The 15872-nt window shown below is 42.8% G+C and overlaps 1 protein-coding gene across 3 annotated transcripts in view; it reads right to left on the reverse strand.

Annotated features, from left to right (window-relative positions):
- NIF3L1 (NGG1 interacting factor 3 like 1) overlaps nucleotides 1-15872 on the reverse strand; it is a 69604-nt gene that overhangs the window by 11895 nt on the left and 41837 nt on the right. For all 3 annotated transcript variants that reach the window (XM_085618586.1, XM_085618588.1, XM_085618587.1), the window contains 4 exons: nucleotides 14966-15128; nucleotides 10976-11102; nucleotides 6645-6783; nucleotides 115-198 (listed from right to left, as the gene is read on the reverse strand). In XM_085618586.1, the coding sequence (XP_085474712.1) occupies nucleotides 115-198; nucleotides 6645-6783; nucleotides 10976-11102; nucleotides 14966-15128 (513 nt within the window). The remainder of the gene's footprint in view (nucleotides 1-114; nucleotides 199-6644; nucleotides 6784-10975; nucleotides 11103-14965; nucleotides 15129-15872) is intronic.

Raw genomic sequence — 15872 nt, forward strand, 5'->3', positions numbered from 1 at the left:
AAAACACTTTCAAACTGAGCCTGAGGTGAAGATTTCTTTGACAAGGGAAACAATTCAATCTGTGCTATTTCATGAGCATTAATATGTCAAGAAAATGCAAAGGAACTACTGTACCTGTGAGGTAAAGGTCTGCATCCACTCCTTGCAGGACGCTGCTTCCTGAACCAGCACATACAGCTGCTACAGTAACAAGGGAGTCTGAAGGGGAAAGCATATGCACAATTGTTTATGCTCTAAAACATATAGTAAATAAGTTGATACATTAGTCATAATGATTATTCATTCTGTATTATAGTCTAAAAATAGTAAAATTATGCGACCATTACACAAGTTTACTCTCATAGCCCCACCAAATCCTGGTTGGAAATTGAGAAACTGTAAGGTTTTGTTGGACCAAAAAAACACAACAGGCTTAGCAATCCTCTCCCCCTTGATACACACACTCTTTCCCCTCCCACCTCAAGATACTTGGAAGAATTGTTAGACACTTTGAGGTTTTATTTGGCTGTTGTGTTGGAAACCTATGATTTTCCTTTCTTTGTCAGGAATACAAGGATTAGTAAACAAAGTAAAAAGAGATGTCTAAACATCTTTTACAGAGGCTCCATGTTGTACAGTGCTCTGATAAAAAGGGTTGTTGATGTGGTGCGCCTCATAACATCTGTAAGAAATTATTAAATATCTGAACACATCCTAGGTACTGTTTTACTGATACTTCACACAGATTTGTAGTACTGCAAGAGGCAAAACGAAGGAAAATTATATAGTCATTATCTGATGTCAGTAGGGGCCTAGAGGTTGAACCACATTTAATGCATTTGTTCCATGTCTAATATAGGTTATAATAAATACATAATTCTAGGCTTCTTCCCTTCTTTGCTACCACTGTCGTTTGCTGTAGATACAGGCACTACGCAATCATGAAGTGTGTTCTTAGATCATCTTCAAGTTGCAACTTCTAGTGTTTGTGCCCAAGCCATCAAGATCCATTTGCATATCAAAAGGACGTGTGTAGCATGGGTGGAAAATGTGTGATCGCACATCTTTGCCTTTCAGACAACACTAATATTGCTTGCTCTGTTGTCACAAACACTGTTCGGACAAGACCTCATATGGCTGGTAAATCTGTTCTGCATCCCACTTTAATGGCCTACCCAGTGTTTGCATCCAGTGAACACCGCAATCTGTGACTCTAGAAGGGGTGCCCCATGTTTCTGAGATGTTTACTTACACAGCAGTAAGCTCTATTGGCTAGTGGACTTTACCTCACGCGGCCCACTACCATTAGTTAAGGGTGATTACTGCATCCTTATACCAAGCTATGGGAGTGACTACTAGTTGGTGGTAAATGATCACAGATTTCGCAGAATACACCTTTTTACTTCATCTCCACAGAGGGAATGCTAGAAGTGTCCTTGTTAGTAATGATGTATGTGTAGAAGCAATTTAAGCCAGTGGTTGCCGGTGGGGGTCACAGGTAGTCTCGAGCTTTCAGGCTTTGAATACTTTATTTTGGTCATCGACCATAAAAGTGACAGATCAAAGATACACATCATATACATCACATCTTACGTAATCATTAAAAACAATCATAACATTTTTTAATAAAAAAATAGCAGCATGAATATAGTAAACTCGATAAAACCATAAAATACAGTACTAAAATGTTCTTTTAGAACTAAGCCGAGGCTAAAGTGGGATGAATGGCATGAATGGAAGAAATTTTACGCCGAATTGGCCGGATGCTCTCTAGATATTTAGCAATGGAAAAGACAATAGTCGGAGATGTGCATGCTCTACAAATTCTTAGGGCTACCCTGCATTGGCCAACGCCTAAAAAACGCTGCTTGCGGTAACTCGGGCAAAAAAAAAAAACAACAGCAAATTATCATCCGTTTCTTCACCACCTCTGCGTCTGGATAGGTGTTGCTACCTCCATGACTTGCATTCTATTCCATTTAGCAGTAAAGGTAGCAAGAGGAAGTGTGCCCAACCCAAGTTAGAGGGCTTTTGTAAATTGGGGATCAATGTCATCCATGTAATTCTCAAAATATGACATTGGCTTGAACTCTAGAAAACGTTCAGCCATCTGTCCCAGACCTAACTGCTCGGAATGTTTTATCTCCTCAAGCTCCCAGAATGTAAACTTCTATGTTCTTATTGCAGATGGTGTAATATCTGGGTCTAGCCAATGCTCAAATAAATTAATGGAATATAAAGTCAGTTTAACATAAGCCAAACATGTTAACAACTCTCCTTCCTGGGATCGATCTAAAACATCTCTTATGCTAAACACGCAACCAATATAAGATGGGTTTCAAGTGAGCTAAAGGGACTGTGAAACTAATACCTAGATCTTGTTTTAAAACTAATGAAGAGCTTTGGGGAAGTTTAAGCGCTGCTCTCAAGAATTTATTCTTGGCATCCTCCAGAGCTTTAAGGTCAACGTGGCTCCATCGTTCAGCACCATAAACTGTGGTCACTAAAGCTTTAGCCTTCCAAACCCCAAGAAGGGGAGAGATTGGATGTAGAGAAATCTTGTTTGCAAATTTTGGGATAGAAGCCGCCCTGTGCTTTAATATGAGTGTACTCTTTGTTATTTTGCTAATCCATGAATTAGTGCTAGATAAGCGAATGCCAAGATAATCAAAATCTAGCACTTTCTCAAGCACCTCCTCATTTAGTGTTAGTACCCCTCTAAAACATTTATGTGGGTGAATAGCCATGAAATTTGTTTTATTGAGATCCACTGGACCGGAGTCTAAGCCAGGACAGGGACTGCCACTATTGGCCAGGGAAGAAAATAACTTGTCCAAAAGAATCTGGTCTTGGGTAGAAGAATATCCACAGAGCCTGACCAGTTTCAACTCTCCCTGCACTGTATTTTCACAAAGCCCTTCTCAGAGTGTTCAAAGTTTAATCCAAGCTTGTGCTTGGTTGACCCTGCCAGCTATGCAAGGGCCACCAAGTCACAATAAATTGTGACCTTATCAAACCAGCAATTCTACTTTCTTCAGATTTCAGGATTCCAGATTTCAGGAGACAGAACACAACCCAGACAAAGGCTTGAAAGAAAAATGAATCCAATTGTTGCAGTTTTCCAGAAGCAGAGAACAAGCATGAAACTCTACGAAGTCCTGCTGCTGGCACTTGCCTTGGAATAAACGGAACCAATATTATGCATGGAGAGGAACAAATCCCTGACTGAGGAAACAAAGAGCACAGCTTACCTGACAGATATACGTGGAGATTTTCTCAACTGAGACACCCAGGAGCCACTAACGCATTACACTGAAGGGTCTATTAAATGACCAGCAGATCAGAGGTCAGCAGACAGCATTTCTAGGGTGGAGAACCTACCATATCCCTGGTCCATCAACTGTCATCTAATGGTAGCCTGCATCCAGCCCTTTTTAGCCTAAGAAGGGCAGAGAAAGTTTGCTTTTCACCATACGGCTTAGAGTAGCGTATTGCTGGATATGGCCAGCTTCCTGGTTCCGGAAAAGTTTAAATTATACCACTAACCCTTCTGGTTCCATAACTATTGTTTCAAGTCACAATTGAACTCTAACCTTATAGCCCAGCTTTGTAGTCCCAAGTGTCCAGTGGGTATATGCACACAATACAAATCTTAAAACAACCAGTCAGTTTCAAGGTGAATGCCTTTGATGTTTTGGTGCTCCCAAGGGATGTATTTTAGGTGCTGGCACAACTCCACCATCACTAGACCTCCTGTGTTCAGTTTGAAAGTCAGATGAGTTTAACCCTCAACTAGTCTTCCCAGCACCATCTCGCTCAGTGGCTGCTGACCACAGGCACCAAGGTAGTCTCTTTAAATAGATACCTAAACTTTGAGAACTGGCCTATGGACAACCTGAAACAACAATACGGACAGTGAATTTGATTTTTACTAATTATGGGTTTACTGGTGACTGATGTTCTGCCCCTTTTACTGAATTTGCATTCATCTGGGCCGAAGCGCGCTGATATGTTCAATCTAGCATGAATGGTCGCTACAAAATACACCAGGGAAGACAGCAGAATTGTCATGGCCAATTTGATTTAAATCTGTATGGCACCTCTTTCACAGAGGCAAACAGCCCACAGTAAAGCTGAAAGATCAAGAATTTTACTAATGACGACCAAACCATTGCCTGTAGGAATAGATTGGCTGTAGAGCCCCATTTTATTTGCTTATATCATTTACGCTACATATTCTTTTTTTCAATCTTTTTATTGAGTTTGCAACATGTTAACAAACATTCTTCGACAGTACCGGTCCCCTCCCCACCATTGCAAGTGTAGAAATGTCCCACATGCAGGGGTATCAAAGCAAAATTCCTTCAGAGAGGCCCGTCCCACCCGCCTCCAACCGGCAGGCCCATCCATGTATTCCCTTCTGGACACGAACAAGTAGACACATTCATGCCCCTGTACCTCCTCCATGGGCTCCACACTTTCTCCCATTTTGTGGGGAACTCCCGTCCTGCATATAGCTGTTTCTCTGCCATCATGCACCGATTCATATCCTCTACCCAGGCTTGAAAGTGTGGTGCATTTTGCGCCACCAGTTTCTGGCAATGCTCCTCTTACCTACCGTCACGCCCACCATTAGCAGCAGTTTGGTGTACGGTGGAGGATCTGCGTCCCCTCAAACATTGAGTATCAGCTTCTTGATATTATGTCCCACTTTTGCACCGATTGGCTATAGAGGCTTTGTCCAACCGCTACCCATTAGGGCTATATTCTCTCACAAGACCACCACATACGCAGGAAGTCCCCTACGTTATTGCATCCAGTGCAGCACACAGAGGAGTCCGCCTATCCCATTTTATAGAGTACCACCCTGGTACAGTAACAAACACAGCTGCATAACAAGGAACTCAGCCCTATCCCTATCTCACTCGGGCCTGGAGAGCCTCCTCCCTCTCTACATTGTCAAGTGTATCGACGACCCTTTACCAGTCAGACATTAACTTGGTCAACCTCTCCGGCAAATGGGACATTATTTTCCTGTATAAAAGGTGATTGCTTTCTTGGTCAACGGTTAATCCAGTACCCTGTCCTCCAGGGGAGAGGAGTCTTCAACTGTGTCATCACTAGTGATGTGTGCCACTCCATGTTCTTTTTTTGTTTGTACCATAGACCTATATGGTGTTAAGAACTATTTTAAGGGTTGAGCTGTAGGCAGGTGGAAAATGTTTGGTATGCTGTTGTACGGAGGGGGGTTGAATGTTATTTTTTCCCACTGGAGATTGGGAGGAGCACTTGCTATTTTCCTGGGTGCTAGTGATGTCTTTTAATGTATGAAGATTTGTGAGTGATGTCACAGAGGCATTAATTAAAAATGTTCATAAGTGTGTTTTTCTTCCACGTACGTGCATCTGCTATGTTAACTTTTCACAATATGCTTTGTATGGGTGCCTACAATGTGTAATGAAAATTGAATTTGTTTTATAATTTGATTTGGTTTTGATTTTTGCTTTCATGCTAAATGTGTTACGTACTTCACAGCTTGGCTAGAGTAGTGTAAATTTGATTGTTTGGGCTCTAGTCCTACTTGAGTAGATGCGAGTCTAAATTTTGGGAATTACAACTGACTTACCCTTTTGTAGGTGTTTTTGTACTTACATGTCCTTTAACCGGCCCATCCGTAATTTTACTTTTCCTCCTACCACTTTTGAGGTTTTTCCCCCATTTTGAAGCCACTCCCACATTTACATCTAAAACATAGGCTTAAAAATGCACAGCTCTACACACCCATTGCATGGAACTCCCCACACCAGAGACAGCACCAGGATAGGGTTTAGACCTTTTCCTGTACTCTGCGAACTCCAATTGTGAGTATGTGAAGTACTATGACAGAAACAGTACTACACATACTCTTAAATGCCTTTGTGACTCACCCCCACAGTCCATTACAAACGTTTAAAAATACACCGGTCATGATGCCTGCTCTCATTTTAAAAATTAGCAGTGTTTTACTACTCCCGGCCGAATTGAAAGGAATTGTTGCCTAACAGACAGTTTAGCAATCAAAAGCGTCCAAATATCAATGCAGCTACATTAAAGAAGAGCACTATGAGTGATACACAAATACCACTGGTAACTGGGTACAGCTGTAGGTAGGTTGCAATTGGCTATTGATGTTTTCACCGGATCCCAGAAAAGAGAAAAGGAGGACCCATGAAATGGAAAGTACTGTGGAACATTAGGTTATGGAACAAAGCAAGGAGGTCAGGTGCTGGATTATCCGATGGCTGCCAAAGTGGTCACATCACAGAATGAAAGCACCTTCTGGCAATGTAAACGGGTGCTCTATGTGCCCATGGAACTGCAATGAGAACTGTACATGCCCACTATCATGAGAAGGACATCATATGCAGTGCTTGAGAAGCAAGCAACTCCATGTTGGGTAGGCTGGTGAAGAATATCGGGGAATGCATTCTATACACCATTGTGGCATGTAGTTTTCAGTTCATGGCCTAAAACTAATCTAGAATTTTAGAGTAAAAAAATTATGTAGCAGTGACATTCTCAAAGTTTCGGCTGCCTTGTGAACCTTGTAAAATATATAGCATACATTATAGATTTTATATGTCTGAAATAATATTTGAGAACATAATTTCTGTGCTGTACTGTACCTAAAGTCTTCCCCACGCCAAGCGCCAGGCGAACATGAGGCAGTCCCAGGTGTTGTTTGAGCCGTTCGACAACAACTTTCAGAGAGACCGCATCCATCAGTTTACACAATCGTCCCATCCCAGTTTTCGGCAGCAGTGGCTGTGGGGATAGAGGTATGGGTGAAATGTGTTTCCTCAGAATACAATCAAGCTCATCCAGCCATGAAATGCATGACATAAATCTGGCATTAACACGAAAAAGCAAAAAATAAGTCAGAAAACTCAATTTTAAATACAAAGACTTTAAAAATGACTGCAAGAAATTGGAGAAGTAGTAAAACTAGAAGGATTACACACCATTACATCTTGAGGGAAATTGTGGAAGCAATCAAAATGATCATTATAACACAAGACGACCTCACTTTTCATGGCCTCCAAAATGTAACAGAAAAATATCTACTAAGGTAGCTAAAAAAACAGAGAACATTAAGGAAATATTGTAACCATCAATGTTAACAGTTTTGAAATAAGGACAGGAGCATTTTTAAAGCATATCTAAAAAGATCGCAAACCAGTGTGCACAGCAAGGAAGAATCTACAAGAACAGGACTGGAATTCAAGCTGCTCAGCAAGGTGTTTTTATACCATACTCTCATCGCCCTGCGCGAGCGTGACCCTCTCTGCTAGGAGGTGAAGTGGATTCTGCTCCCAAGTATTTTTTTAATGGGGCCAAGCAAAGGACTGCCAATCACAATTTATCAAATTCACTGGCCAAAAATTCTTCAATGTACACATAATCCTGCAGAGAAACTCTCGAAATGCTCCAGCACCTCACACAATAACCAGGAGCATTAATTCATGATGTGTAGATGTTTGCATTAATTATCCACATCAACAAATCGTCTACAAGCCTGTAACAAATATGGAGCACTCTATCTCGACTGGCGTTGCCTCAGGAAGGAAGAAGACCTCATGCCACCATGGCAGGTTAGGCGTGCTGATTAGGAGCTCCTGCTGTCGCTGTCTGGCAGGTCCACCATGGTGCCTCACAGACTTGTTCATGATGCCACTGCAAGTCTATGACGCAACTACCTGTCATTGTGTAGACACACATCAGTGCACCTGCAAAATGATGTGGAAATTGTTGTTTTCCATTCTTTATTTACCAAACAGAGTTGGGGGAAAATATTAAAAGGAGTTTGGGAGGAGGGAGCAGCACAGGGTTGGCAGAAGCAACACGGAGCAACGATTCGGAGTGGGCCCCAAGGAGGGCCCTTGTGAGGGGAAGCACCAATGTGGGCATGGGAAGAGGGAAGTATAAAGGAGGGCACAAGTGGGAGGAAGCACCAAAGATGGTATGGATGGGGGGAAGCACCAAAGATGGTATGGATGGGGAGGGAAAATCAAATGGGTGAGAGAGAGAGCAACATGGTGTTGTGTAGTTCCTAGGAATCCCCACGACCTGTACGTTTTGGATGACCTAAACTGAGGGCTTGGTGTGCCAACTGCTTTCAGACACCCCCCCCCACAGGATATGTCAGCCGTTGGACCAGCTAGCTCTACACTGCCACTATCACCCCCCTGTATCTTACAGTGGCGTAGGTAGCATGACAACCCTGATTCCTCGGGGATAGTGGAAAACAGTACAGTACTTTTCGCTCAGTCACCCGTGCTCACTTATTCTCAGAAAATACACAGGAGGGTGATTAGTACATTTCAATAAGTATTTATTGGTCTAGCGTTAGTCTTGTGTAAAACATATGTGCTGCGACAATCAGGAGACAGAAGCATACGAAAGAGATTACAAGTACCAATATAGTAAATAGTAGATAAATTTCTACCATAGTGCTAATAAGATGAACATAAGCAGTTCAGATAAAAACAGTAGCACTTGCCTATTCCTAAAAAGCGCACCCCAAGTAATTTGCCTACATGTACCTAGCCTAGATCTGTATCTGTAGCACGTATATGTATGTAGCCAAGAAACCCCTAGGGAAGAACCATCCCCCTTACCTGATGGTTGAGAACGAACGACCCCGTCTCTGCTTCGAGGATGACACCCTGCAAGGGATGTCAGACCGCTGTGTGTCAAAGATTCAGCATGCAGGACCCTGTGTCAGCTTAGAAGGAATTCTCCTCTAATTTGCAGGAGGAAATAAGGGTCTTATATACTAGAGGGGTCACTCCAGGGTTTCTTTTAGAATCAATATGTTTTGAAAACATACATAAATGTTTTGAAAACAATCATAAATGTTTTTCCAAACAAATGCTATCATGTACAGCTGGCTGTTATACAGAATAATTATACCGTGCTTGAGGATATGTTTATGTACGTCAGGTACAGGAATTATGATAGGGTACTGAGAGCCTAGGGTCGAAGAGACAGGAGCAAGCTACTAGGTAAAAGGTCACGTGTTTAGAATCGCTATTGTCGTGTGGATGGGACAAATGTATATAATAGGGGTATACATGACAGGACTAGCCTAAAAGATATGACAATGGACAGCAGGGTCAGAAAAGCACAGTGAGAGAGAGAAGCATTGTGCTGTGAGGAGAAGCACACAGATTGGAAAGCAACATGGGCAGGGGGGAAGCACAGAAGCGTGGGGGCAACACGGAGGGCTGTCAGGGAGAAGCACAGCTGGAAAACAAATGTACTCTTGTTTAGTGCTTAAGATTTTTTTTTTTTAAGTAGTTCCCTAAAAGTGTGCAGTGGAGTTCCCTAAAAGTGTGCAGTAGAAGCACACAAGTAAATTGGTTATGCTCCATCAGCGGGACAGCCACAAGATTGACAAGGCAAGCCACTGAATAAGAAGCAGGCAAATGAGAATGACAGTAAGGTCAACCAGTGGTAAGCAATAAGCAGGCTGCAAGCCCCTCTATGTTCTCGTAGACAGGATCTGAAAAGAAAACTTTCAAATCCTTCATAAATGTAAGATAATATTCAAGATAGAGATTGGCATGGCATGAGCATCATCTGCCAAAAGAATAAACATTCAAAGTAAATATATGCACCCAGGAAAAGACTGCAGTATAAAAGAACTAGAACAAAATGAAGACTGTGTTGAATTCAACTCGTTTTTTTTTTGTTGCTTCAGGGTGCTGTGCTGAGTACTGTACCTACGGCTTGTTATACATAGTGACCCCAGAGCGCAATGGGCAGAAGCATCAGCAGGTGCGACTGTCCGTCACGTGTGAGATGGCGCGCAGTGTATGCCCCTCCTCCCCCCAGGAGCACAGATTTGGACAGGGTCGCAAAGATCGTCCTAGGGACCATCCAGAAACACAGTATATGAGTGCAGTCACACAGTGTATCCGCTTGCGAGGTAATGCCTGGTCGCCACTTACAGGTGGGCCAACGAATTCGAACACCGTGTCTGCCCATCAGTAATGTGCTGCTCAAGGTGCAGATGCAAATTTACATCTTGTAATCAGGAGCACTGTCCGGAATTGTGTCCAGTGCACCCAGTTATGAGTGCACCACGAAGTAAACAGGATCACAAAGTGATGGGTGGAATACTTGAATTAAGCTCAACTACTGCTAATTACCTGGGCGGCACCCCAGTCCACATTTTCTTTGCCCGCTATGCCATCATAGAGAGTGACTAGCTATGTGCAAATCAGCTTTGATCCTGCTCCAATAGGGACAGTTCAGCCCAAACAGGCAGGTCATGCCCCCTTTGAACCAAACCCATGGAACCCCCGACCGGTTTCGGCCTATTATGGCCTCTTCAGTAGGGAGGAGGACCAAGATTGATTTGCATAGGGCTGGTTCCTATCTGAGGTTACCACCTTTTCTATTTTTTTTAAAAGACGTCCTTCTGCCATTCTAGAACATCTCAATTACAAGTATCTTATTATGACTCTTCCTTTGTTTGCCACAACGTGTGAAGATTACATCCTCCAAGTTATAGAGATTAAGAAAATTACTGTATGCTTCTCAGCAGTTAATTTGTTTTAGAAATGTATATTACTTAAGTTTTAGGATCAGATTTGATCCTTTTAGGGAGAGAGAACGGGATGGTTCTAATTAATGTCCCACAGGACAAGACCGCAGCAAAAATGTATAACATCTTGTTGCTGATACTTCACAATATTGAACGCACGCCCATCTAGACACTAGAAGACTTTTCTACTCCTCATACTTTTGTACGTCATCAGTGCAACGATTTCCACTCACAGGTTGTACGTGGTGTAACTTATTAAACAACAATTTTACATGAAAATCTACCACCAAATAAAAAATATGTCTTGTTGGGCATTCACAGTTCGTGCTTCTCTTCTCTGAGACATGTTATGCTCTGTGCTTGCAAGGTGAAAGACTATGAAGGATATGATCTGTGTGACATTACCTTCTGAAGAGATGAAATCTCAATGTTATCGTTGAGGCGACTGTCTTTAGAGAGAACCCCCATAACCGGAAGCAATGCAGCCTGAGAACAGCTTAAAATGATGCGCGTCTGCTCTGTACCTTGACTCCTGGAAAATAAAAATGAAACACTTCAAGTGCATAAGGGATCCGTGACACTCGCTCCGGGCTCTAGGGCCATGAAACCCTGCAAGCTTTACCACCTACGGAAAGATTATCGGTGAACATGACTGATTAGGACATTGGACCATATTAATGCAAAGTGTGCGCTGCGCAAGTGCAAGAAGCATGAATTTCAGGCACAAGATAAATGAAAAGACTGTGATCTGTTAAGAAGAGGCCATCCACAAATTAATATTGGAAAATGAGATATTGAGAACAAACAGCAACAAGTAGACTCATTGACCCGTTCGAAATCAAGGTCATGGCTCTGTCCTTAATGTGACAGGGAGCAGTCTGAAAAACATGTTGCCAAAATAAACTGGAATAAACTGCCCCTGGAGCTGCGACAGGTGAAAGACCTTTTAGTCTTTCATAAACAACTTAAAACCTGGCTTTTCCCTAGAACTTAATATCTTTCTGTCTGCATTTTTTAATTCCCTGCTTTTCCCTCTTTTAGCGCCAGGATGCTCGTTGAGTTGCAGTGCGCTTTATAAGTTACTATTACATTACATTACAAAAGCACAACCCAAAGTCGTTGCCTACTCCCCCCGCTTCATGCAGTTGGGAGAATTACATGGTGTCCTTCCTTGGTACAAATTAAGAATGAGCAAACCGGAGCAGAGGGTCCAGGATCACTGCCCAGAGGTCAATATGTGATAACAAGAGCTTTGTTGAAACTGCAAAATATCTATATATACAAATAAATATCGTTTAAAAAAAATATTGCGGGGAAAGAGCCGTACTAAATTACCTCAATAAATAACATTCACATCATTCAGTTCCATTCGAATAGATATTATACTCATTAAAATGCATCCCAGATTTAAAAAAACCTGAACTAAAATAAATAAAGCGGGGACAACCTTTTCAAAGAACATCATGTTCTAGTCTATTTCGCCAACAGTATACAAATCTTTCTCAGTCTAACCTCTTATCCTTGCTTTCCAACATAGGGCCTGATTACGAGTCTGGCGGTCCGACGACGGCCAGACTTGTGGGGGCGCGGCGGTAACGGTCCAGCCACCACACCATAACACCGGTGATCCGACCATCCCATTACAAGATGAGTGGTCGAACAGCCATTGCACCGCTGCAAGAACCAGGGATCAGAGATCCCTGATGCTGGCGTGGCGGTCTTGAGGCCACAATATGCTTGACAGGACCACCGTTGTCCTGCCAAGTACATTACAAGTTTCCTCTACGCCACAGTTTTCATGACAAATCCTACTCCATGAAAACCATAGCAGAGAGGAATCAAAGGGGGCCCTCCAGGGCCCCATGTTGCCTCTGAGCCATGGGTGCCCCCCCTGTGTGCACGCACCCCATTACCTGCAGGGCATGGACTGCACCAGTCCATGCCGTGCAGGTACTGCCTTTGATGCTTTGATGTTTGCATTGAGCTGCCTATTTCCAAAGGCACGGCCGTGGGACTGCCAAAGAAAAGCCCACCAGACACGAGAATCACTTATAATCTGGTGTGCGGTGCACACAAGGCGTTGACGGAGCGGGAGCGTGGTGGTGACGTATCGCCCGATTCTGCACCGCTAAAAGTCATAGTCGGGCCCATAATGAGAATAACAAACATAATTAATTTCGAAGAATGCAACAATATTACACCAGTAAGTACCCTGAGTACCTTAAACTTCTTATTCCATAATTGCTCCATTGCCCAATGCGAACATATATGACCCTTTGTCTGACTGCAGTAGGAGTAGCATGAATCCTAATAGCATCCCCAGGCACGTAGCTTCTCAGGGGTGTAATAAAAATCATGCTGTGCTTTGAAATGCTGAATTTTGAAATCAGCAGTATTTACGAGCCTACGACCCTGAATTACAGTATCTTGTAGATCTCCTATGCTTGTGGGACACCCAGGTGCACTGGCCAGCTATCCCCAAAACATACAAATATTTACTTGATATCAATCATGTAAAGCTGTCGGAGATTTACTATCTTCATTCCATCAATTACTAGCAAACCAGGGCGGTGTCTTGGTAGTGGGTAAAGGTGTTGGGTCTAATGAAGTTGTGTATTTGGAACTACTTATAGAAACCACTCTTATGGATGCTATATTTGGCTTGCAGATCATTGAAAGAATATAATTCATCGAAGTTAAATAGCTCGCCCATGGTACCCAGAGCCATGAAAAAACCTCCCGGGCAGGAAAGGATTATCCAACAAGGGCGAGTAGTGGTTAATATTAGGAGCTGCCAAGTAAAATGAACCAGGATTTTCAAATATACAAGAAGACTCCAGGTGTCACATCTTGTAGTAAAATAGCCTCACAAATGACGGCCTATAAAGGCAAATTTCTACAGTGAAAAAGTGGTCTATCAGCACTAGCCCTTTAACTAAATAAGTTATTCAAGTGTCCATTGTGACCTAGCGATAACATTACAAGTCCAAAAGTGCCAGCCCCCACAGTCAAATGACAATTTTAACAAAGGCATAGCATGCCTAGGCTAATTATGTGCCCAATGCTGCAAAGTGCTAAATCAACAATTTTAGAAAAAGGTGAGGGAGAAAAATAATAGCACTGTCCTAACCAAACATAAACATCTTGGCAAAACTATTATCTTATTGGCATTGCAACAATCCATCAGTCCAAAACGGGAGTCTATACCATATATAAATTGTAAATTGATACTTGTATAGCGCACTACTCACCCGCAAGGGTCTCAAGGCGCTTGTACGAATACCGCTGTGGAACCCATCCTGGCTTTCCCTGTGAGGAGTCCACTCCTGGGCACCCCCAAGGTGGAGGCCAGGCATCCTTAGCGTTGTGGGGGCCGTTGTGGAGATTAAGCAAGCTATTGCCCAGAGTTGCAGAGTGGGACTCCATGATTGGAATGGCACCGAGGCGAGAATTATCAGGTCTGTGGAATTTTTGAGCCCAAGACCCGCCGAGGCGGGGAATTGAACCCTGGTCCCGGGCTAGACCTCTGCATCAGGGTCTGCCGCTCTAATCATTGAGCCACACTTCTCCAAACTGGAAGTTGTTCTGGCAAGCTGCCCATTTTTCAGTCAATTATTTCTTCCACTTTCTGGAATATAACTCCGAAATAGGACGTGAATCCTACAGCCCCGGAATCAAGTAGCTCCTGAGGCCAATTTATTAGAACTTCCATGGTTTAGATTAAGTTTACAAACCACCCCATACCACGACTAGTAAAGAGCCCCTGTGTTTATACAGTGAAAGGTGGTCATTAGGCACAGAAAGGTGGTCAGTTGTGGTGCTGACAAAGGTGGCACAACAGGTAAATGCTTGCTTAGGGATTTGCACTGCTTAACATCACCACCACTCCACCCCAAAAAATAAAAAAATGATATGATTAAACATGTGTTAAAATGCACCTGCTTTATGGTTATTTTAAAACATAAAAAGGGATTCACTTGCTGTGTGCAAGGAACCCTCCTTGGGTGGCTGTGGAGGCTTTGAAAGAATCAAGGAGCCTGTTGGACATAACTTCTAAAAGAACAAGCATTTGCAATGCAATCGTTCTTGCCTTTGGGACCTTATATGTACTTAGCTTTGCAGCACATTAGCCTGGGTGCTGAAACATCTACTGTTCTTTAACATGGAGGGAAAGTTAAAACCAAACTGCGTGACACGCCAGGTATGGGAACACATGGAGAGAAATATTGCCTTTCAGCGGGAAATGGTATAGTCCAAAGCTATGTTTTAAATAAAAAATCAGGGCATTCGGTGGTCATATCACTGAAAATACATCAATACAAACATGCTTTCTAGGGTGGTGATTTAGGTTTACAACTGTATTACTTGGTAGGAAGGATACACATTAGGTCTCACCTTGAAGGGAGGGTAGAAACAGAAATCCCTGGAATCACTTGCAGAGCAGCTAGGAAAGACTCTACTGCCTGAGAGTTGTCCATGCTGAACTCTACTCGATGAGAAAGGCCGTTCGGGTAGCTTGGGCTCGTTGACAGTTGTAATGGGGTTGTGCTGCAGGCTCCTAAAAAAAACAACACATAAGAAGAAAGCAGACCCATAACAACATTACTGTTCACTTTCTTTAGGAACAAAGTTTCACAATCCCAACAAAATCTTGTGCGACACATCACAATACCTGAAAGAATAAAAAAACCACAGGATGCTTTTATCCAGGTGGGCATCCGACGCGATCTTTTAATAAAGCATTGCCTTATTCCTTGTGCTCGGAATCTAAAATCGAGCCATATGAAAAACCGAAAGTCATACCGGAAGAAAAGATAATACTACATTTTCCTTCCGTACCGACTGAAAACAATCATTTAAGGCGCTTGTCCGACAGCCTGAGAAAAGCAATTACACTGTCTCAGATCCCAGGGGAAGTAAGGGCCAGATGTATCAACCTTGCATTTTTCGTGTCCTTAATAGCAATTTTTACAGATTCGCTATTAAGGAATCGCAAAATGCAATTTATGTAGGATTCGCATTTCAAGTAGCGATTCCTACACATTCCTTATTTGCGACTCGCAAATTGCGACTCGCAAATAAGGAATGGCTTCCCATTCATTTCTAAGGGGCAAGAGGCCCATAGGAATGAATGGGAATTGCATGCGCAATTTGCGAGTAACCAATAGGTACTCGCAAATTGCGCATGCAATTTCAAGGGGGCAGGGGTTCCAAAAGGACACCCTGTTGCACCCCTGAAATGTCCATGTGTGGCGCACATACATGCCTTAAGGGCATGTATGTGTGCCACATGGCACTTTGA

This window comes from Triturus cristatus, chromosome 7 (assembly GCF_964204655.1).
Source record: "Triturus cristatus chromosome 7, aTriCri1.1, whole genome shotgun sequence".
NCBI classification, from domain to species: Eukaryota; Metazoa; Chordata; class Amphibia; order Caudata; family Salamandridae; genus Triturus; species Triturus cristatus.